General features: G+C 50.9%; 1 protein-coding gene across 1 annotated transcript in view; it reads right to left on the bottom strand.

The window, feature by feature from the left end:
- The window catches only part of ARNT2 (aryl hydrocarbon receptor nuclear translocator 2), a 151,258-nt gene that overhangs the window by 10,542 nt on the left and 117,626 nt on the right, over positions 1–23,090 (bottom strand). Inside the window, exons 11-16 of the mRNA XM_055556223.1 lie at positions 20,793–20,944; positions 11,111–11,183; positions 9,784–9,907; positions 4,908–5,007; positions 2,149–2,287; positions 1,279–1,444 (exon numbers count right to left, since the gene is read on the bottom strand). Of these exons, the coding sequence (XP_055412198.1) occupies positions 1,279–1,444; positions 2,149–2,287; positions 4,908–5,007; positions 9,784–9,907; positions 11,111–11,183; positions 20,793–20,944 (754 nt within the window). The remainder of the gene's footprint in view (positions 1–1,278; positions 1,445–2,148; positions 2,288–4,907; positions 5,008–9,783; positions 9,908–11,110; positions 11,184–20,792; positions 20,945–23,090) is intronic.

Raw genomic sequence — 23,090 nt, 5'->3', positions numbered from 1 at the left:
GAGACCCTGCTACAAGTCTATGGGATTCACGCAGAGAGACACCTGAATCTGAGGGGGAGGGACAGATAAAGGGTTGGGAAATGCTTGCCCAACCCCCAGGCCTGGGGCTGCGGGGCCAGAAGTGCTCTATTAGCGGTGGGGTTGGACAGGGGGTGGGGGCAGCTGACGACTCAGGTGTGGGCCAGGGGCAAGGCACCACATACTTCCTAAAGCTGACATAGCCCTAAAAGGACACATGCAGCTCAAATGGAAACGCAGGTGTCTGCTTCATGCTTGCCTGAGAATGATCCATTCTGGAAAGGAAATGCCCCCTGAGCATGACTGTCTCCACAGACAGCCCTGCAGGAAGGGGACACCAGCTCAGGCTTCTTGCCAGCACCAGGATCCTTTCTGAGTTCCTGCTCTGTGACGTGGCACTCAGACCCTGGCAGACACACGGAGTGGGTCATTTAAACACCCGCAGGGTGAGCAGTGGCAGGGGCTCCTGGGAAGTCCACCAGAGGGAGCAGACGGTTAACCCTTTAGGGCCTGAGGTTGTGCAAACAAAGCTAAGCAAAGTGTTCTTCCATGGGATAGGATCCCTCTTGTAATATTAAAGAGAGCGAATTTTATGATGTTTATCATGTACACAATTTATTGACACAATGCATCCTCCCTATGACCCACACTTCCCCAGCTTTTTGAAACAAGATCACAGTAAGTTCCCTATATAAAAACTTTCAAAGATGCGAATATGCCCAGCTATTGTACTGCAGTACTGTACTTTTCAAGGTACGGAACTGTAAGATTAAAAATACTTGCTTTTTTTTGTTTTTTTTTTATGTATTATTTGTATGAAAAGTATTATAAATCTATGGCAGTACAGTACTATATAGCCAGTTGTGTTAGTCTAGGCTAACTTTGTTGGACTTACTAATGTACTCTTGGAACAGAACTCATTCATAAGTAGGGGACTTACTGTATAGGGTTTTTGACTTGGGTGATCTAAAAGTCCTTGCCAAGGGCCATAAATGGTTAAAATAGCACTCAGATGACATCAGTGCACAGGAGACCCAGAGCCTTGACAATAATAAAGTCGATCTACAAAGCCAAGGTCTAGGCAGCAAGTCCCTTAGGGACACCACTGGCCTCCTGATGGCCAGAGAGAAGAGAATTTGGAAATCTCCAGACCTGGTACCAGGGTTCTGAGAGCCTAGGGCTCAGACCCCCAAACCCAGAATGTTCAGAAATGATCTTAGCTGGCTCTCCCAGGAATTCTTCCCCTCTGTCCCCACCTACCGAAACCTGGAGTCCTGTTGGCCAGGCTGGAGTAGGCGTTCCCGCTGGGCGAGGAGGTAGCCGGACTGGAGAGAGGGCTGTAGGACGAGGGGTCTGCGGGATATGTGTGGCTCGTTCCGATCCCAAAGGGAGAAGACTGAGTCTTGCTGGACTGCGAGGGGAGTTGCTACAATCAGGACAAAGCGAAGAGAGGGCCAGCATCACCAGCAGGCCCCCTCCCCCCACCCTCCATGGCCCCGCTTGGTCACTGTCACGCGCAGGTCCAGCCTACACGGGCAGCCCTGCTCTGGGCTGATAGTGACTCCAGTGGCCTCCTGGCCTGCTGGGCACCATGCCCAGGATCAGGCCAACATGTGCTGGCCCAAGAAACAGGACTCAGGTCCTGGATCTTCAGGGTCTGGTTGAAATTGCCCTCCAGGGACTCAGTGGTCTAAGTCCTCTGCCTTCCGCTTAGGGGACCTTGGCAAGGTCCAGGATACAGATGTCCCCACAGTGACAACAGGGAGGCAGGTGCATCCCCATGTTGACAACCTCATGCACTCCGGGGCCAAGGGAACTGAGGTCCTGAGTGGTGAGGGGCTTGCTCCTGATGGACGGTCTCTGAGTGCCTGTCCCCTCCCCTGGTTTCCCAGAGCTGCCTCCAGACTGCTGGGAGAAAAGGCTGTGAAAACAGACTTGGTACCATTGATGGGTACCTGGTTCTCAAAGTACCCTTCGCCTCCATGCTCCCTGGAGCCTGGCCGTGGTTGAGGCAGTCAGCTCCAGCTCCATGCGCTGACTTGTTCTCAGAGCCGGGATCCCCAGAGAGCACAGCTCAGGTGCTCTGCGCCCTCTGGGGACCTGGGGCAATGCCCTTGCTGACGCCCATACCTGTCCTGGAAAGGGCGGACGGCTTCCTGTCCAGGCCACCTGACTCTGGTTGAGCTGCCTGGAGATCTGGGACATGTTCTGACTTGTTGAGGATGAGGACTGGATGTCGTTCACTCCAGGCACGTGCACCACGGCAGAGCTGCGAAGGAAGAAAGAGCACCATGGGACTTTCCTGGTGATCCAGCGGTAAGACTCCACCTTCCAACACAGGGGGCTCAGGTTCCACCCCTGGCCAGGGAACTAAGATCCCACGTGCCTAGGGGCAACTAAGCCTGTGTGCCACAACTAGAGACGCCACAGTGCCACAATGAAGACACAGCACAGCCACAAAAAAAAAATTCCTGCACTAACCGTGATTAAGAGGAACTTCACTCCTGAGATCCCTTCCTCACTTAACACAGGGCTCCTTTCCCATCTCTTGATGTGTGTAAGTGACCTCGGGGCCTTTTCTGATCACTGTTCTCTATTGGGGTGGCGGGAGTCTCCTCCACCGCTTGGCCCTGGCTGCCCTCACAGCACTGACTGGAGAGCTGGCAGGAGTGCTGTGGACCCCAGGAAAGGTGCCCTGGTGCACAGGGCCCGTGGGACCACAGCAGGACTTGGGTGGGGGACAAACTTAGGGACGTGCAGCCACAGCTGTGCCATCCTGCCAAGGGCTCAGTGCCACTCATCCCATGTCCCTTCCCACTCAATCCAGCTCAGGCCCTGCAGATGTACAGGAAACTGGCCATCCTACAAGCTTACAGCTTCATGGCACTCTTTTAACTAATTAACCCATTCGTTCTATAGACCAGTGATCTAGTGAGAGCCTCCCCAATGCCAGGCTCCACAAGGGGACCGGCCCCTTCTTCTGTTTCAGTGACAACAGCTGGTGCAGACTCAGCATCTCTGGCTGGACCATCTGTTCTAAGCACCTGCCTGCAGCCGCAACTCCTCCACTCCACCCCTTACACCCCGTCATCACAAACTTTCTCCAGGACCTTGTTTCCTCAAGCCCCTCTTCTACCATGAGTCGTCCCAGTGATGAGTCCAAACTCCCAAGTCGAGCACAGTAGTCAAGACTGATATATTCATCTCATTCTTTTCCTCCCAGACTCCAGGAGTCCCCATGTCTCCTGCCCCTGGACTCCGCTCAGCACAATCCTGATGCCTATGCACCTACCCTTGCAGCAGGTGGCCATCTGCTTTTTTGCTTCCGGGCCTCCCCCTCCTCCTGCCCCCACCATGCTGTGCCTGGCTAGCCCTCCTCACCTCTGGCCTCTGCTCCATCCTGGCTGCCCTCTGTCCAGATGGCAGGGGGCGGGGAGGGTGAGGGGGAAGCAGCAAGTGCTACAAGGACTCGATGAACACAGGCCTAGGCGGGCCTGGCATGGAACTACAGCAGGTCACCATGTGCTGAGTGGGTGAGTAACCAGCAGCAGGGGAAGAGCCTGGAGCCTTGGCCAGTGCTCTGCAGAGCCAGGTGACCAGCATGGATTATGTCTCAGGGGCAGCTCACAAGGGGCCACCATCTTGTTCTTCCATCCCCAGACTAGAGAGTAGCTGCTCCAGGAAAGAGTTCCCCAGAGACTCAGAACAAGTCACCATCTACTACAGCCCAGCTGCGGGGCTGGCAGAGCTACTCTGTGACCTCAGGGGTTAATGTCTCATGGCGCAGTTGCTGACCACCTGCTGCCTCCCCTGAAGTTGGTCCACTGACCCTTGGTGAGGGCCATCCCGGCTGGGACCTGTTCCTGGGGTGGCTGGCCCACCTGCCCAGTCTTGGTCCCTGCCTGATTCTCAACTGGACATTCAGCTCTGGCCAAGTCAGCCAGAGGCTGGGCTGCTTGGGGAGCCCCATCCCACCAGGCACGGGTCTGAGATGCTTCTGCTAGTGGGTCTGGGGGTACCCGATGGCTACCACAAGTGCCCACCACCCTCCCTGAAGGTGTCTGTGCCCTAGCTGAGCTCCCCAGCCCCTGCTCCTGCTGCCCTGGGAGCCCCTGGAGCCAGGCCCCATCCCTGGTGGTGTTGCTGGCTTCCTCAGTGACTTACAAGAGACCCCTGATGCTAAGAACCAACCCCCGGAAGCACAACATCTTACTTATACCTCCCATGAGCAGCCCTTTAGGCTGAGACCCCAGGCGTGATGGGCTGAGTGGTCCTCTCCCCCTTGGAGTTCGCTGTGGCCTCTAGAAACCCAGGGACAGGGTACTTTCTGCTGCCCTGTCAGGTGTCCCTAGGTCTGTCCTGGCTTGAGCCACCTCACTCCCTTCTCCATGGCAGGCACCTCTGCAAACACAGTGGCTGGCACCTTTCACATCCAAGAAACAGCAGCCGACACTTTGTATTTATGGTGGCTCATCAAGGGCTTGCAGGTCAGAACTGGAGCTCCCGGACCCCTCAGCCTGGCCCTGGCATACAAATGTGTGTGTGTGCTCAGTCATCTCTGACTCTTCGCGACCCCATGGACTGTAGCCCACCAGGCTCCTCCGTCCACGGGATTCTCCAGGCAAGAATAGTGGAGTGGTTGCCACTTCCTTCTCCAGGGGGTCTACCTGACCCAGGGATTGAACCCACATCTCCTGCACTGGCAGGTGGGTTCTTTACCACTGAGCCATCTGGGAAGCCCGGGCATTCGAATGGGTAAGCACTAAGTGAGGTTGGCAGTATTTGCTGCACACAGAGTCATACTCTGAGACCCAGGGCTTCACTGAGTAGAGGCCTCTTCCTGCCCTCTTGCCCACCCCTGCTCCATGTCCCGCACTCCCAGCTTGTACCTGAAGGCCTTTCCCGAGTGTCCAGCAGGGAATGGGCTTCCTTGGGAGTAGATCTGCTGTGTTCCTGCTGCAGAAGCTGAGCTCATCATCTTCTTCTCCGCTGGGAAAAGTAGAGCAAGGGTCACCCTGGAGGAGTTCCCGCCCTATAGACTCCAGGGCAGGGAGCCCCGAGCACCCCCACAGAGAGGCTCAAGAAATGGGCTCAAACCCCAGCTGGGCCTTTAGATCTGACATGAGCAAGAGGGTGGTAGTTTGAGAAACAGCAATGGGGATGGGAGCTCTCTCACTCTCTCTTGTAATCGAGGGGTCCGGGGCTCCCTCGAAGCACCCTCCCATTTCCCCAGAAGCTCAAAGACCCCACTTGCATCTTATTCCTATAATCTCTAACATCTCCACTTGCAGTAAGATACCAGAATAAAGGAGATGCAGATGAGTTACATGGCAGCTATTCTGTGCCTGGACAGACCCCACATCTGCACCTATCTCTGGCTTGCTGGTGGGGAGGTGGGCAGAGCGGGCAGATCCTTCCCTGGGTGACCATGAGCAGAGATGGACACTCAGGATCCCAGACTTGGGGCCCAGGGATTGGGCTAAAGGGACCATGGCTAAATCTCCCACATGTGTCAACAAACCTCCATGATGTTTTTAAAAACACGGAGGCACTGCACAGTTTTACTGCTCCATTGTCTTTTGCTGTGATGACGGTGTTGCTCAATGGGAAATCCCTACAGGATGGAAAGAGATCGGATCTTGGGTGTGTATTTCTAACCTAATCATAAGGCCTTGGATCTTGGAGAGAAAGAGACGAGGCTAAAAGTTGCAAGAGGGGGGCTTCCCTGGCAGTCCAGTGGTTAAGATTCTATGCTCCCACTGGTGGGGGCACAGGTTTGATCCCTGGTCAGGGAACTAAGATCCTGCAAGCCACATGGGGTTGCCAAAAAATAAATAAAATTAAAAGTTGCAGGAATAAGAAAGACTTCTGAATTTCTCTTAACTATAAACAAGCCATTTTTTTTCTCATGTATTTAAGATTTTTGGTTGTTGGTTAAATAAGAAACATTTATTTTTCTCAATGCTCCAGAATGTTTGTGGGGTACAAAATTACATATGTCTATAAAATCACATGGGCTTCTCAGGTGGTTCAGTGGTAAAAAATCTGCCTGCCAATAAGAAGATGTGGGTTCAATCCCTGGGAGGGGAAGATCCCCTGGAGGAGGAAATGACAATCCACTCCAGTATTCTTGTCTGGGAAATCCCATGGACAGAGGAATCTAGTGGGCTATATATATAGTCCATGGGATTGCAAAGAGTCAGACATAACTGAGCACGCATGCACATAAAATTATATATATATATATATAAATTTTAACTTTCTAAATCTTTCTTATTACTTTGAGCTACATGAGTGGTTAGAGATGAAGAAAGGCATATTGAAATCTTCCACTGCAATTTGGCTTTATCAGGCTTTCTTGTGTTTCAAACTATTTTTGGATTTCACATTTCAATGTTCATGATGTATCTTCATTTTTAGGTTCCACCTTTTATCTATATAAAATAAGCTTCTTTCCCCACTGAACGCTCTAACTTTTCTTTGTGCAGCAAGGTCAACATCTCTGCTTTCCTCCTTGGTTTTGGAGCACCATCAGCATCTATTCTTTCAGGTTAAATAGTTTCACTCTGTTATCATATTTTATCATATCATATCATATCATATCACTCTGTACTATCATATTTTGGGGGCATACCATTCCAGAATTAGCAATCAGGAGCCCTTGGACATCAGCTTATTGCACTACTCATGCTATTCATAGTTTCTTCTATTTCACTTTATTTTTCTTCTGAGTATTTTGCAAGTTGCTAAAAATGTCCTTGTCTTTTCTTGGAAATGATTTGGAAGTGAGACCTCTTTCCTTTCCTTTTTTTTTTTTTTTAATCATTCATTAGTAGTTATGTTTTTAATACTTGAAGTTATATATCTTTGTAAATGTCAGAGATAAAAATAGTATAGACTGATGAGAAATTTCTGTTCCTAGTATCCTCGCCCAAAGTATGTATTTTTGCTGAACTGATTTGACTTGGGTTTTTATTTATTTTTACGTATCTTTTGTATCTTCTAAGAATTTTTATATTAATTCTATATGTTACCAGTTTCACTTTTTCATTGCTACTACTTTTCCAACCTATCATTTCCAATCTTGGGTTCTGTATTTTGATTCATTTCACAATGAATTCTCCTGCAAGTGATTTTTTCCAGGAAGTATAAGTAGATGGCATATATCTGAGAAGGTCCTTTTGTTCCTTTTTTTCTTTCTTTGGCTGCACTGGGTCTTCCTTGTGATGTGTGGGTTTCTTCTCTAGTTGAGGCACTAGGGCTTCTTATTGTGGAGCACAAACTCTGGAGTGTGAGGGCTCAGTATTTCTAGTACGTGGGCTTAGTTGCTCCATTGTGTGTGGGATCTTAGTTCCCCGACCAGGGGTCAAACCCACGTCCCCTGCATGGAAAGGCAGATTCTTAACCACTGAACCAACTCTCTGTTGCTTTTTCATATAGGAAAGCAGCTTGGCTGGTGGGAAAATTTTGAGATTACATATTTTCTTTCCCCTTCTTTTTCCTTTTCTGTTAACTTTTTTTTTTCTATTTTGTCATCTCTATGGGAAGATGTCTATGTCTGTACAACATTAAAATTTCAAATGGATTTCCCAGAAATGCTGTGGGTGTGGCCAAATATTTCAGGATTATCTGAGAGGAAGAGGAACCAGTGATATGTGGGACTGTTTCCTCTTGCTGGATGAAACCACATCTCTCTATGAAAGTGGAAGAAATACTGTTATGGGCAACTGGCACATGTGGATGACCAGCGATGGGGAGGAGGGGGAGCACCAGCAGGGAGCCCTCGAGTCATGCTAACAGGTCTGTCCTCTGCTCGGAGCCGGGCGCTGGGCTGCGCTGGCACCTGCTGCCCTCAGTTCAGGCTGTGCTGTGCTTAGTCAGTCAGTCGTGTCCGACTCTTTGTGATCCCATGGACTATAGACCGCCAAGGCGCCTCTGTCCATGGGGTTCTCTAGGCAAGAATACTGGAGTGGGTTGCCATGCCCTCCTCCAGGGGATCTTCTCAACGCAGGGATCGAACCCAGGTCTCCTGCACTGCAGGTGGAATCTTTACCGTCTGAGCCACCAGTTCAGGCAGCTTCCTGCTTTCTAGCATCCAGTCCCCAGCCACATGGGAATAGGGCTGGGGTCTTCCACCGCACGAGCTGACAGCAGGAGGCCTGGGACTGCTTAGGGCCTCTCTGTCCTCCCCCAGGCCACACTGTCCCCGTTCCCTGGTCCTGGGAGGATGGTACCGGGGGGTCCTGTCCCTTTACTGCGTTTCCCACGATTCTGTGGGATGAGTCAGCAATATCTCCCTAAACTGATTCCAACTGTGCTGTATTTTGCTAATCACATGAAAATGGAATCTTTTTTTCTGAATTTTGGAACTGACAACAACATTTCCAAGTTTTATATGTGATCACAGACTGATCTCTGTGGCAGTCTGAGTTGGGGAGTGAGGCGGCTACACAAGTGGGTTCCATGTGACACCTGAACTTTGGACAGCACCATTTTCTTTATTAGGTTTCTTATATTGTTTTGTTATTTATTTATTTTTTTGGCTGCGCTGTGTGGCAAGTAGGGATCTTAGTTCCCTGACCAGGGATTGAACCTGGAACCCTTGTCGTGCAAGCACAGAGTCCTAACCACTGGACATCAGGGAAGTCCCATGAATGGTACCACTTTCTCTAATAGCGGCACTAACACAGGTGGACACTCTGGTGACCACCGCAAAGGATGACTTATGAACACTCATACAATGGAACGCTACGCAGGCAATAACAATGCAGATTATTTAATAACCTAGAAAGATGTTCGTAATAGACACGTGAAAAAGTAAGCTACCAAACAGTATGAGCTCAATTCTGTATATAAAAAGAATTCATATGTGTAGAAAATGGTCTTGCTCTAGTGGGCAGGGCCATGCTCAGTAAATCTTTAACCCAGTTGTCTCCTCCTGGGAGGTTGTGCTCCCTCCATGTTAGTTGTTTGGCCTTCAACATCAAGAAGATCAAGCCAGTCAATCCTAAAGAAAATCAACCCTGAATATCCATTGGAAGGACTGATGTTGAAGCTGAGGCTCCAATACTTTGGCCACCTGATATGAAGAGCCGACACATTGGAAAAGTCCCTGATGAGAGAAGTTGAGGAGAAGTTGAGGCCAGGAGGAGAAGCAGGAGATGGAGGATGAGATGGTTGGATGGCATCACTGACTCAATGGACATGAGTTTGAGCAAACTCCGGGAGATAGTGAAGGACAGGGAAGCCTGGTGTGCTGCAGCCCAGGAGATTGCAAAGAGTCAGACACAACTTAGCAACTGAACAACAACGTGTAGAAAGACAAAAAGGACAAGCTTTAAAAAGTTAAAAAAGATTAAATGTAGGTGGTATGATACTGGATCATTTTTATTTTCCTTTTTATGCATATTTTTATTTTCAAATATGGTCCTCTCTACATTAGAGATTAAAATTTTTTTAAAAATAGGGACATGTCTTTGGCTTGATAATACTAAACTGTACCATGATGAATAGAGCTCATTTACTCCAATTCCTCACATTTTGAAGATGAGATGTCAGAGGCCCATGAGATGTCAGGTGGTTGCCCCAAGGTAACAGGTAAATGAGAGGTGAGTTTAAGAATAGAGAGGATTCATTAGGACCCCTGAATTTGGTGTTCCTTTTACACCTTGCAGTAGTCGCTGAAAATTCACCCTCAAGGGTGGCCAGCTGGAGGCAACTATAAATCCCACCATCTCACCATGTCAGCACTCTTTGTGAACTTACATGCACTGATTCCTGCAAACATTTCGGCAAACCGCGGATCTCTTTCCTGGGAAAAGATTGCATCTGCCTTCTCCACGGACTTCCCTGCATCATGAACTCCAGCTGGTAGGTTGGGGACAGGCACCTGTTTGCATGTGAAAATATAACAGCATCCCTGGGTGTGAGGGGCAGAACAGACACACCAGATCCCTCTCCCTCAGAATTGCTGGCATCTCATGCTGGGGTACTGGGTAGGGCAGGAAGCTTTTGTATATGTGAAAGATAGAACACACAGGTGTGGGTGTGAACAAAGGGTCACAGAAGGCTCACTGGAGTTCCACCGATCACTTGGAGAGAAAGAAATAAAAATGATCAACTTAGTCTAAATATCAGGGAGAGTGAACATAAAGTTTAATTGGAGAGAAACGCCAAGTACCAACACAAGCTTCAGTTTCTCTAAGGCCAGAAGCAGTGAGAAGAGAAGGAAGGAGAAGGGAAGGAGGCGGGCCTGAGGAGATGGCCAGGAAGAGGTCCCCTGAGAACATCAGGGTACAGACTAAAGGTGGGAGGGGCAGCAAGGAGGCTGCAGAGCTGACAAGGTTCAGAGCTGGGTGGTCTCCAAGTTCCCACACAGCCTTTGGATCTCAGTACCAGTAAGTCCCTTACATACGAACCAGTTCCATTCCGAGAGCATGTTCATAAGACCAATTCGTTTGTAAGTCTGACAAAGTTAGCCTAGGTGCCCAACTAATACACTCGTCTATATTGTACTTTACTCTCATAGGTTTATAATACTTTTCACATATATCTGCACAAAAAAATGAACACAAAAAAAATTAAGAGAACATGTGTAATCTTACAGTACAGTACCTTAAAAAGTACAGGAGCACCAGCTACATCATCACTGCTTTTATGCTTGCTTCCCAACACCCTGGGCTTGAAATAGACACTGCACTGCTATCCCCTATATAGTACTGTACAGTAAATACACACGAGCACAACCATTGTACAGGCTGTACACACGTGATAGTGTATGCCAGACACGAGAACTAACTCATGTGATTGGATATGCAAACCCACATTTGCATCTTTGAAAGCTCACAACTTGAACTTCGTATGGAGGGAACTTACGGTACTGGCTGTCCGCAGCTCCTAACGCTTGTGTTCTACACTCTGCATGGGAGAGTCACGGTAGACCTCCACTGCACACACACACTCTCTGGGGGCCAAAATGCTTTCTGCAGTGTGGGTGGAGGGAGCAACACCACCTGCTGGGCGGAGGGGATTTAGTCTGCAGTCCTTTGGTTGGAGACAGTTCTAACTGGGAAAAAGTTTTCCAGAAATTCACCTGCGACAAGTCGTACGATGACAGCCCGTCTCTCTGGTGCACTTCCAGCTCTGCCTGCTGCTGCTGGAGCTGCCTGTGAAACAAGGTCAGCAGAGAGTCAGGAAAAGTAGACGTGGGGATGACAGGGAGGAGCCTGAATGTCCCTTGCTCCCCAGTGGCACAGCGGGTGACACCTGTTGGATCTCTAAATCGTTTTCAGTGTTGATTGATTTTATTTCTTCATGTTCCAAATCAAGGCTCCAAGTCTTATATTTTAAGTTGGAAAGTGAAAGTGTTAGTCGATCAGTAGTGTCTGACTCTTTGCGACCCCGTGGACTGTAGCCTGCCAGGTTCCTCTGTCCATGGGATTCTCCAGGTAAGAATATTGGAGTGTTGCCATTTCCTCCTCTTGGGCCGGAGGCGGGGAGGTCTTCCTGACCCAGGGATCAAACCCAGCTTAGGTTGCCAATATTTAGGAAATAAGTGGGTTTTTTCAAAAAGTCAATTTTATTGAGTATAGTTGCTTTTGTTTCCCTGGTGGCTCAGCTGGTAAAGAACCTGCCTGCTAACACATGACATGCAAGAGACACAGGTTTGATCCCTGGGTTAGGAAGATCTCCTAGAGAAGGAAATGGGATTTCTTGCTGGGAAAGCCCATGGACAGAGGAGCCGAGAGGGCTACAGTCCATGGGGTGGCAGAAGAGTCAGACATGGCTTCACAACTAAACAACAATAATACATAAATATATATATATATATATATATTTATATATATATATTTATATATATATTTATATATATATATACACACACATATAATGAGCAAGTAGGGAAATATTTTCACCATTAAAATAAGCAAAATAAGCGCAAATTAAAATAATCTCAAAGTACAATTTTTCACCTACTAAGTTGGTAAAAGCACGCTCAGTGTGCTGGCATGGTACTGAAACTATCTTGCTCACACCCTGCAAGAGAAGCCTGTGTGGATGCAGTCTTCTCGGAAAACAGGACAGTGGCCACATCAGAAGGGGCGGCTGCGGTCACAGCCTTGCAGGTGGTCGCCCTGAAGCAGGGGCTGTACTAAGGAAATGATTCAGGGGCAGGAAACAAGAGCTGTCCCCGCACAGCTGGCTGTGACAGGGGAGTGGCTTTGTAAACTACATCTATTCATTTGCTGAGTAAACACGGTCAGCAGCGGAGGCCACAGTGAAGACTGGAAACACCACAAGGTATGACAAGAGCGTGCGGGAAAGTTCAGCACCAAATGTTACGGATGCTGTGATTACAGCTACAAACGTTATGTCCTGTGTGGGTGAGTGAGATTTGGAACATGGAAAAAAAATATCTTAAGAGTTTGCATTAACTGGAAAGATTTTCCGTGTTCATTTTCACTATGAAAGTATGAATGATGCTAGGGTGTCCCTTTGTCATTCCTGGCCACACCCTGGACAGGAAGTGGCAGGCAGAACAACGGCTCACAGATCCCCTGCCCTCTTCACTTGCGGCCTGAGGTGTATGGAGGAGAGCCCGTGAGGCCCTTCCTGGAGAGGACAGGCAGCTGTGGAGCTCAGTTAGGGAGTAGGGCCCTGGAGAGGGGCAGCTGCTGAACAGTCACAACCTGAATCAGCATCTGAGGACCTGGAGGGCTCCCGTTCACCCTGCCCTTTCGGCTCAGAGTCTGCATTCATATGGACCACGTTAGCCTCACAATGTAAGCTCACAGCCCTTGGGGTAGAGATATTTAAAACTCCCTTTATATTTAAAACTCCCAGGTGGCTTAGACGGTGAAGAATCTGCCTGCCAATGCAGGAGACCCAGGTTCAATTGTTAGATTGGGAAAATCCCCTGGAGGAGGGAATGGCTACCCACTCCAGTATTCTTGCCTGGGAAATCTCATGGACAGAGGAGCCTGGCAGGCTACAATCCATGGGTTTGCAAGAGTTGGAGACAACCGAAGCAACTTAGCACGCACGCACCTCCCTACGACTCCGAGTTTGAGTTCCAATTCTGCTTTGGAGAAATACAAAATAACTTGAATTGTGGTTCTCAACTCTTTTCCTCAGCATTCAGAGGTGTACAATCTGAACACTGTTCACTCCTCCAGTCACGCCTTTTAATTGGGGCCCCTAGCATGTGTGTCCCCCACAAGGGAAGATGTCTTAAAAGAGGACCCCACCCAGTTGGAAGACGCAGTGAATAGTTCATTTAAAACTAAGCCCGGCAGGGCTTCCCTGGTGGCTTAGTGGTTAAGACACCGAGCTTTCAATGCAGGGGGCGCTCCAGTGTTCTTGCCTGGAGAATCCCAGGGACAGGGGAGCTTGGTGGGCTGCTGTCTACAGGGTCGCACACAGTCGGACACAACCAAAGTGACTTAGCAGCAGGAGCAGCAGCAGTAGGGAAGTAAGATCCCATATGCCTCCAAGTGCAGCCAGAAAAAAAGAAAAAAAAGAACTAAGCCCAGGTGAGCCATGTCTTCAGTGAAGTGTGCTGAGCTATCTATGCCAAGTATCTGCCAGGCACTGGAGAGAAAAGATAACTCAGAGCCTATGTGGTCTCTGGCCTCGGGGAGTTGACAGCCTCCAGGGGCAGACAGATAAGTTGGCAAAAACAATGGCAGTATGCTGAGTTAGGGATCACAACAGAGGAAGAAGGGAGGTTCTATCTGAAAGTGAAAAGTGTGAAAGTGTTAGTCGCTCAGTCGTGTCTGAGTCTTTGTGACCCGGTGGACTGCAGCCTGCCAGTCTCCTCTGTCCATGGGATTCTCCAGGCAAGAATACTGGAATGGGTTCCCATTTCCTTCTGCAGGGGATCTTCCCAACCCAGGGATGGAAGCAGTGTCTCCTGCACTGGCAGGTGGATTCTTTACCACTGAGCCACCAGGGAAGTGCACAGTATGTCTCCCAACCCTGGTGTCAGAGCCTGGAGAAAAGCTTAACAATAAAAGCAGCACCATGTGACTGCCCACCAGTCAGCCTAAGCCCGGCAACACCAGGAAACAGGAGCACTAAAAATAATTTTCAAAAAAAAATGGACATTTCAAAAACATTTTAAAGAATTGATATAATCGTCTATTGAAAAATGACAACTTTCTGTATTTTCTGATTCTGACTTGACAGCTTTGCTGTTTTACTTTGATTTACATCTTGTGGGCACCCTCATCTCTCATTAGCATGCCCTCTAAAATCCAAGTGTGGTACACAGAGCCAGAACCTCATCAATGTTTTCACATCTCTGAAAAACATCCCATATTACAGATAAAGAAACTGAGGCTCAGAGAGTTCAGTGACGTGCCCAAGGTGACATTGGTCAGTACGGCAAACCCAGGATTCAAAACCAAATGTGTCTGGCATCAGCCCCTGAACTCCATTCCAAAGGTGTAACAGGAACCACCTTTCCACGTGTCCCATCCCAGACCTGTGAGCCCAAGACACCATCCTGAGCCGCCAGGTAGGAGAAAACAAAAATCTGTGCTTTGGGATTTTTGTGGGATTTTTGTAGCAGTGAGCTCCCCTCCAGGGCAGGAATCCATGGACCACCCCCTTCTTCCTTTCATAAGCTTTCAGACGCTCAACCTTGAACACAGAAGAGGGTTTCCAGGAAATAAGGACCACTCCTACCTCGTGGTTCAGCCCTGGTGTCCAGCCCAAGCACAGAATCTTGATGAGTGGGCAGCTGTGCTGCTGTGCCGGGGGGCCTGGTGCTTGGGGTGAACAGGGCAGAAACCCAGCCCTTTCCACTTGCCCAGCTCTGCGCCCTGGGGTGTGTCTGTGATGCATGGAGGAGGGCGAGGGCTTTAGTTAGCACAGAAGCATGATCAGACATGATCAGAGCCAGAGTGTGTCTGCTCTCTGCACTGTTGAGCTCTGGGGGCTCTGAGACCGCAGACAGTGACTTTCGCTGGGATGTGGAAAGAAAACAAAGTCTCAGGCCTGGCTGGCAAAGATCCAGGATGCCAACCTCACTGTCCCTGTGGTCTGGACATGAGGTGCTCGGTCTGGGCCTTTGGTTTCCGCTTCTGCAGCTGAGCGCGTGGGGAAGAAGTGCTGACCTGTGGGCTGCCCCATTCTGAGAAGCGGTCCGAGGAGCTTTTTCGGACATTTCATGGCAATGGAATGAAAATAAACCTTGGTGTGCTTGCAAATTCCAGAGAGGGAGAAACACGGTGGCTGGGCTGAAAGCTGACCCATAGCACACGGGAGGGAACCGGATCCCGTTCCACAGACTGCTGCCCCCGCCCACCACCCATTAGCTGGGGTCCAGAGCTAATGATCAGCGAACAGACACACCAAGCATGGGCTTCCTGTCAGAGTGGCCTCTCTGCATCAGGAGGTGCAGCATGCTGGCAGATGCTGTCAATTATCTCTGATGCTCCCAGGACAGAGGTTTTTACTCAGCCAGAGTAAGTGAGCAACCAGCCATTAGGGGAGAAGTCGGGGGCAGCCTGCCATCGTACCCCTGGGAGTAACAGGAATCCGGCTCACAGCCATCAGGGTGGTGGGGGTCAGGGGGTGCGCAAGCTCAGCTGATCAATTTGCTCTCAAGGATAATAATATCCTGCCCCCTCACCCCCATGGATTGAGCACTGTCTGCATGTCCCCTGCGAAGGGCTCTGGGTGCCTGTGAAAGGGTTCGGAATTGGTCTGATCCGGGACAGGGAGCAGCCTGAGTGTGGTTTTAGAGACATGCTTCCAGGGCCGGATGGAAGGCAGGGAGAACCGGCAGCAGGGATGATGGATGGTCACACGGGAGACGGTGAAGCCTTGATGGAGGCAGAAGCAAAGGAGGAAGAGGTGGGTCAGAGGACCCCAGACACAATCCGTGCGCCCCGGCTCTCTGCCAGGTGTCTGCCTCAGAGAAGAGGCAGAGGAGGAAGAGGTGGGCCCCAGACAAAATCCGTGGGCCCTGACTCTCTGCCAGCTGTCTGCTGCAGGTGGACTAGAGGGCGTCTGGACCCAAGATAAGATGGGGCTTGGTGATTTGACAGGGTGTTTCGGCTTCTTTCTGACTCTAAATTCTGCACAGACCAGGAGCAACACCTTCCCTGTAGGTTGTCTTTGCTTCCTTTTACTCTCTGCTTGCACATCCTGCCAACTACCAGCCAGGTGGGCTGGACCCACCAGGAAGCCATCCCGGAAGACATGGGGACCGTGGAGTTTCAAGGACACACATACACACCAGCACAACACGCAGCTGTGGTCATGTAGACCCGCAGTGACTCTGTAAGGGGTGGTTGCACAGGAGGGCGCGTGCTCAGCCCCAACAGATGCACAGGAATGCCTTCCATCCCTAAGGAGAGGGGGGGCACAGGAAGGTACAGCGCCTGGGTCGTGCGAACAGCTCCTGCTCAGCGGCAGCCCACAGCATGTCTCCCTGATGGTGTTTTCCCCAGACACCCAGATGTGGGCACTTTTCAAAGCTGGGCCTCTAGCATGTAAAACGGGAGCCTGTGTTTTATGGACTTTCCCTTTTCTTGCCTCGACGTAATAGGAAAACAGGCAAGCGGGCGACAAAGAGGCCTCCCTTCCAGCAGCTTCCAATGCTAATCACACTCTGTTTCCCTGGGCTGTTTCTTTTGGATGGTCCGGACTGAATGCAACTGGGTTTGCAATTCTCCCTGTCCCCCACAGGCAGAGAGCATGAAAGAACCTTTCCACAACAAGTCTGCCTATTGCTCGCGAGGACAGTCAGGTATAAACTGGAAGCCGGACTGTTCACATGATGGCTGTCACTGCCCTCTGCTGTCCACAGGCAACATTTGCTACATCCTCACCCAGAGGCCCTTAAAAGCCAGCAGACACTAGTTCAGCCTCTGCTGTGAGTCCGTGTGTGGGGTGGCTCCTCACTCCGTCCAATCTCAGTGAGCTGCGGGCAGTGATCGTTCTGAGAAGAGATGTAAGGACATCCCCGGGACAGAGTGTTCTGTTTTGTCCATGATGCCTGACTTCCAGGAAAATAGGTCAGAGCCTCTGCCTGTGGCTGCTTTTAGGAGGAGGGAGCTTTCCTTTCCTTCCAGGCCTCCCTGTGACACTACCTGCCAGGGATGCGTTCTCAGAGGCCCTGCGTGTAAATTGTTGATTCTCTGCCTCCCATGCGCCCTCCTTGTGGCCTTTTACTCCCTCCTGCGTTCCTTCCCTCCTGCCACTCACTTCTCACGCTCTCCATGCAATGGGAGACACCTGGGGTGGCAGGGACCAGAGCAGAGGCATCCTGAGAGTACTGGACGCCTGGCACGATGCTCAGTGACCATCCATTGTGTTGCATCACAACAAAGCATGCAACTGTGAGTGCTGAAGCTTGTATTCATGTTGGAAGTGAATGAAGCATGGGGAGGACTTCCCTGGTGGTCCAGTGGTTAAGAATCCACTTGCCAATGCAGGGGACATGGTTTCGATCCCAGGACAGGGGTCTGGGAAGATCTCACATGCCTCGGGGCACCTAAGCCTGTGCGCCACAACTACTGAAGCTCAAGTTCTGGAGCTCATGCTCTGCAACAAGAGAAGCCGCTGTAATAAGAAGCCTGCACACCACAACTAAAGAAAGCCCGTGCAGAGCAATGACGATGCAGTGAAACAAACAAAAGAATAGTCATAAATATAAAACAACCAAAACCCCCAAAGGGGCAGCTTCAGTCTGTTCTTCTGCCCCAAATCCAGAGGACTCTACCGATCCCCAACCTGGGATCCTGCTCTCTACTGCTGAGTGCAGCCTGCATGTAAGTGGCTTCATTGACAGGCGGGCTGTTTGCACCACACCCTCCGAGGTTCCCTGGATCAGGCCATGGACACCAGGCATCACACACACAGAGGGAGGACCAGGAGAGAGCCCAGGTGTGGGGAGGAAGGCAGACAGGGTGAACAGAAGAGAGGAGGGGCAGGATCATAAGAGGAGGTAGCTATCACTAAAAGCTGGTTAATATGTTGGCATCAAAACCGTGGACGTTCTAGGATGCTGCCCATGGCCTGGCATGGTGGTAGGCTGGCCCATCTCCATAGCTTTGGGCACAGGTAGCTGGTGGGGCTGGGACAGGCGAGGTGAGCCTGCAGATGAGCTGCAATTTGAACAGATGCTGAGCAGACCTGCTCTCTTGTTCGTTTCAGCCTTATTCCCTGGGGCTCCTGCTGCCCAACCCCAGCTTCAGGCCAATGAGCCCACCTGTTACTTCCTCCTAGAAGCCCCTGCAGGTCTGGCCTGTGTCTCACTTCTACACCCCCAGCTGCTGAACAAAGAAGGAGCTTCGAGATTCTACATGCTGCGTATCTCACTCTTCCTCCTGTTTCTCAAGCTTCATCATTTTCTCCAAGGCCAGGGCAGGACACAGGCCCAGCACTAACAGGCACCACTCTGCTCCCTCTCCTGCCCAAGTTGGGAAGAGTGGGAAGCAAAAACTCCTTCACTGGAGTTTACCAAGCAGTGACTAGACAAAGTCAGATATTAAAAAATAATAAAGATATGGGGCTTCCCTGGTGGTCCAGTGGTTAAGACTCTATGCTTCCACTGTGGTCAAGGGGGTGCGGGTTCAATCCTGGTCAGGGAACTAAGATCCCACATGGCACAGGCCAAGCAAAAGAAAAAAAAGTTACCTTTTTGCATTAGTGGATCTACAACTTAACTAGATTTACTCCTGCTATTCTTACCACCAAGAAAGTCTTGACTAGGAGAAGGAGGTGTAAGAAGAATCAGAGCATCAGGTGAGTCAAGGGGTAAGATGTAAAGAGAGAGGAGATGCCCTGACAGTTAGGGAAAAATGACCAGTGAGAACGGGTTATTGACGAGGGTCCCTGGTGGCTTCTGGGAGAGCAAGTTAGCAGAGTTGGTACCACACCAGGTTCTCGGGGGTCAAGGGGAGATGAAGAGCGAGAGCGTCCAATACAAACACGTGGCAGGGCAGGGAGGGAAGCAAGGAGGGTGGCAACAGAGGGGTTTTCTAAGATCAGGAGGCATGTCCCCAGGTGAGGGCCTCCGGAGGAAACCTGCAGCTCAACTGGATGAGTACCAGCCCATGGGAGACAGGATGCACCAGGAGCTAGAAGAAGGAAAGTGGAGGGCTTGGTCCTGGAGGGGGTGGCCTCGCCCTGGCTGGAAGCCAGCAGAGCAGGAGAGGAGGGTACTAGACAGACCCACATGAACAAGGAGGGGTTCACACAGACGGCCCCTGGCTTCCCTGTTCGCTGGAAGACAATACAATGTGCTCAGAGTTAGAAGCAATGCATGCTTAGTCAATCTGGTGGAACTGGCAGAGAACAGCCAAGAAACTGCCGTGCAGCTGCGCCACGTGGCAGGGAGGATGTAGCTGCCTCCATCAAATCAGTAATGATCACTGGAGACCCCCCATCTCACTGCCCAGGGCTGCTGCTCCACCAGAGAGATGCAAAAGCACCATCCACACTGAGGATCCAAGGGTGGGCAGGTGGGTGGGGTCCGTCATTCTCCCCATTTTACAGATGAGCAACTGAGGCTTTGAAAGAGCAGGTGACTTGCCCAGGTGGGAGCTGGGACTGAAGCCCAGGTCACCGGTCCTCTGAGGGGTCTTGTGTGGACCCATCTGTCCAGCTCTGCGCCTTGTGGTCCAGCAGCAGAGCCAAAGCCGAGACACTCAGGGTGGTGCTAGAAAGGAGGCTGCTTCCGGGGACCCAGAGGGGAACCGCCAAACTCAGGGAGCCAGGGATGGCAATGGAGAGCTCTGGGCAAGCCAGGAGGTCACTCACGTGATGGCCTGGAGGTGCTGGTGTCTGGGGAGGGGGGGCTATCATAGATGAGGACAGGGAGGTGGCCAGGGTGGGGACAGACTCCACAGCTTAGTGTGGAACCTGGGAAAGTGGAGGGCAGCAGTGCTGCTGACCGGAGACACGCGGACGCATGGGCACGGTTTCCACCATGTAAGCTCGTCTCACGCCCTGCAGACTGTGCCCCCTACCCCAACACTGGGCACGGCTTCCACGTGCTCCCATGCATGTGGACATCATTTTGCCTTTGTCCATGTTGGTTCTTTGGATTGCTGATATTTCCTCAAAAATAAGTCCAGAGAGGAGGCATGACCTGCCTGTATCTAGAAGCCCGACCTCATCAAACCTTCCGGGGAACCTGAGAGACAGTTGTTATCACCCCTTCCACCAATGGGGAATGAAGGCTGAGAGATGAAGGGACACAGTCAAGGTCACACAGCAGGGAATCAGGGGCCATGATCGGAGCTCAGGTCTGTGTGTTAACACATGTAGGGTACAGCAGCAAAGCCAGCAGGGATCTCAGAGGACTGCGTCAGTGACCAGACAGCCAAGAAGCCCTGTGACCCTGAGGTACTCACCCGCTGTGCCGCCTGCCCCCCATGCCCCAGAACTGCCAAGAGGCTCAGCCTCACTCAGCTGGCACAGCAGAGAGCCCCAAGGAAGCCCCCAGCTCCACTCTGCTGGGTTCTGCACTCGGGGAGGAGAAGATCATGGAAACCAGAGCATCTTGAACTGACCAACCGTGTGATGGAGAGGGAGTACCACCAGGGTCATCAGTCAGCACTGAGGGCTCCCAGTCAGGAAAGCCTTGAGAAGGGGGACCCGGGAGGAGATAGTGAAGAGGGGCCAGTGTTGCCTCGTCCTGCTCCTTAGTCTCCTGCAGGGATCTGCAGCTGCCGGCAGAGCCAGAGCCTGCAGGGAGGAGAGCGTCACAGAACACAAGCAGGCTGGGACCTGGGGAGGGGCGGGTGAGTACTTACTTGACGTTAGTGTTGGTGCAGATGATGTACTCTATCTCGTCGGAATACGGGTTCTGGAAGGTGAAGCTGCTGGTGCGGATCAACACCCACTCGCGGTTCTTAGTGCGGAACCGATACATGACCGACAGCACTTGGCCTTTCAGCTTCACCACCTGAGCAAACATTTGGAGAAGGAAGTCAGCGGGAGGAAGGAAGGTGCCAGACGGAGCGGGGAGGCAGCAGGCAGTGCAGGCTTGGCGGGGGCCAGCGGGAGCCCAGGACAGGAGCATCATGGCCACAGACAGGCATGGAGGGAGGGCGGTCACCCTCAGGGAAAGCTCGGTCCACTCCCCCTTGAGAAGGGACACTGCACTTGGGTCGTTCTGTCACCCCCCAGTGAGAAACCAATTAGTCAATGCCCTTTTTAAAATACTGGCGTATAATTGCTTTACAATGTTGTGTTAGTTTCTGCTGTACAACAACGTGAACCAGCTCTACATAAACATATATCCCGTCCCCTCTTGAGCCTCCCTCCCTCTCACTCCCCATCCCACCTGTCTAGGTCATCACAGAGCCGCAAGCTGGGCTCCCTGTGCTAATCAGCACCTTCCCATTAACTAGCTATTTTACACATGATAGTGGATATATGTCAATGCTCCTCTCCCAATTTGTTCCACCCACCCCTTCAAAGCCCATTTTATATCAGAACATTTTAGCTTTTAGAAATCAGACCATGAAAACTCTATAAGCTGGAGGGTTTCCCTTTTTGCCTTGGCTACCAGGGCACTCTGAGTTTGGTGCCCATGCCCCGGATGCAGTTAACTCAGGTACGTAGTGACGTTGTACTCGTGGGTTTATTTCTTCATGCTTCACGTTAAGAAATTCTTAAACTCCATTTAACATTGCAGATTGGATTAAATATACTCTCTGGGAGGAGATACAATAAAATAACAAATTTCTATGCACTATCTATTATTACTTTTTTGTGGCCCCCTCAATGAGGCATACAAGATTTTAGTCCCCTGACCAGGGATGGAAACTTTGCCCCCTGAAGTGGGAATCTTAACCACTGGACTGCCAGGGAAGCTCCTCTATTATGACTTTTATGTTGCAGTACAGTTTCCAAGATACTTCTCAATGTAATCCCTCACAGGAACTTGAAGAGGTGGGCTTTTACTATTTACAAAGATAATGCTGAGCATCACAGAAATAAAATAAGTTGCCCGAGATCAGACGACTTGGGTAGAAAAGCTGGGACAGGAACCGAAATCTTATTTCCAAACCACGAGTATGTTTCAGGGGACACACAGCTGGCTTTCCAGCTTTATGCACACACAGAACCTATCCCACGTAGAAACCCCAAGATGCCAAGACTAGATGGCACGGTGTGGGTGCAGAAGATGACACCAGGGGCAGTTCTCAGCTGAATCAGGAAAGAAGGAGAAAGGATACAGATGGCTGGTGGGTCCAGGACTGGGTGTGATGATGTCTCCAGGACAAAGCAAGGGGAACAGGAGCACCCCCTTCTGGTCTGCGCATCCCAGATCCTGGGGCTGGGAAGCAACCAGCCTCCTGACTGCAGATCACAATGCCAGAGATAAGAACTGGGACCCAGGTCCTTGCCCCCTAACCCTAGGCACCTGTACTTTATTCTGGTTGAATGTCAGCAGCAGCTAGGGTCACGGACCCCATGGTCACCAAGAGCATGCACCATCAGCCCAGGACCCGGCAGAGAGTAGGTGCCTCAAGCACATTTCCTGAGCTGACTCAACATATCAATGTTGTGGGGTGAGGCCAGGCCAGGATGCCCAGGGGTGCCCGCTAGCAAAACTACAGCCTCAACAGGAAGCTGGCCAGAGGTCAAGGCCATGTGCCCTTCAGGGCCGTTTTCCGGGGGTTCTCTGAGTCTGCACAAAGCACCTGGGATGCAGGCAGCGCCCCCATGGTGAGACCATGTCTACTGTGTTCTGAAGCTTGAGGATGGTGCCTTTTCCTGCTTCCTCCAACCAGGATGCCTGAGATGTGTGAAATTTTTTAACTCCATGGAACACACACTCTCAGGCACCGCCTGTGTGCGAGCTCAGCCCCTGCCGTTAGTCGCTCAGTCATGTCCAACTCTTTGTGACCCCATGGACTGTAGCCCACCAAGTTCCTCTGTCCATGGGATTCTCCAGGCAAGAATATTGGAGTGGGTTGCCATTTCCTTCTCTAGGGGATCTTCCTGACTCAGGGATTGAACCTGCATCTTCTGCATTGCAGGCAGATTCTTTATACCATCTGAGCCACCAAGGAAGCCCCTTGGCCCCTGGAGCCATGGGT

The sequence above is a fragment of the Bubalus kerabau genome, chromosome 19 (assembly GCF_029407905.1).
Source record: "Bubalus kerabau isolate K-KA32 ecotype Philippines breed swamp buffalo chromosome 19, PCC_UOA_SB_1v2, whole genome shotgun sequence".
Lineage (NCBI taxonomy): Eukaryota > Metazoa > Chordata > Mammalia > Artiodactyla > Bovidae > Bubalus > Bubalus kerabau.
Note: the sequence above shows the minus strand (reverse complement) of the source record. Positions and strands in the feature narration are given on the sequence as shown.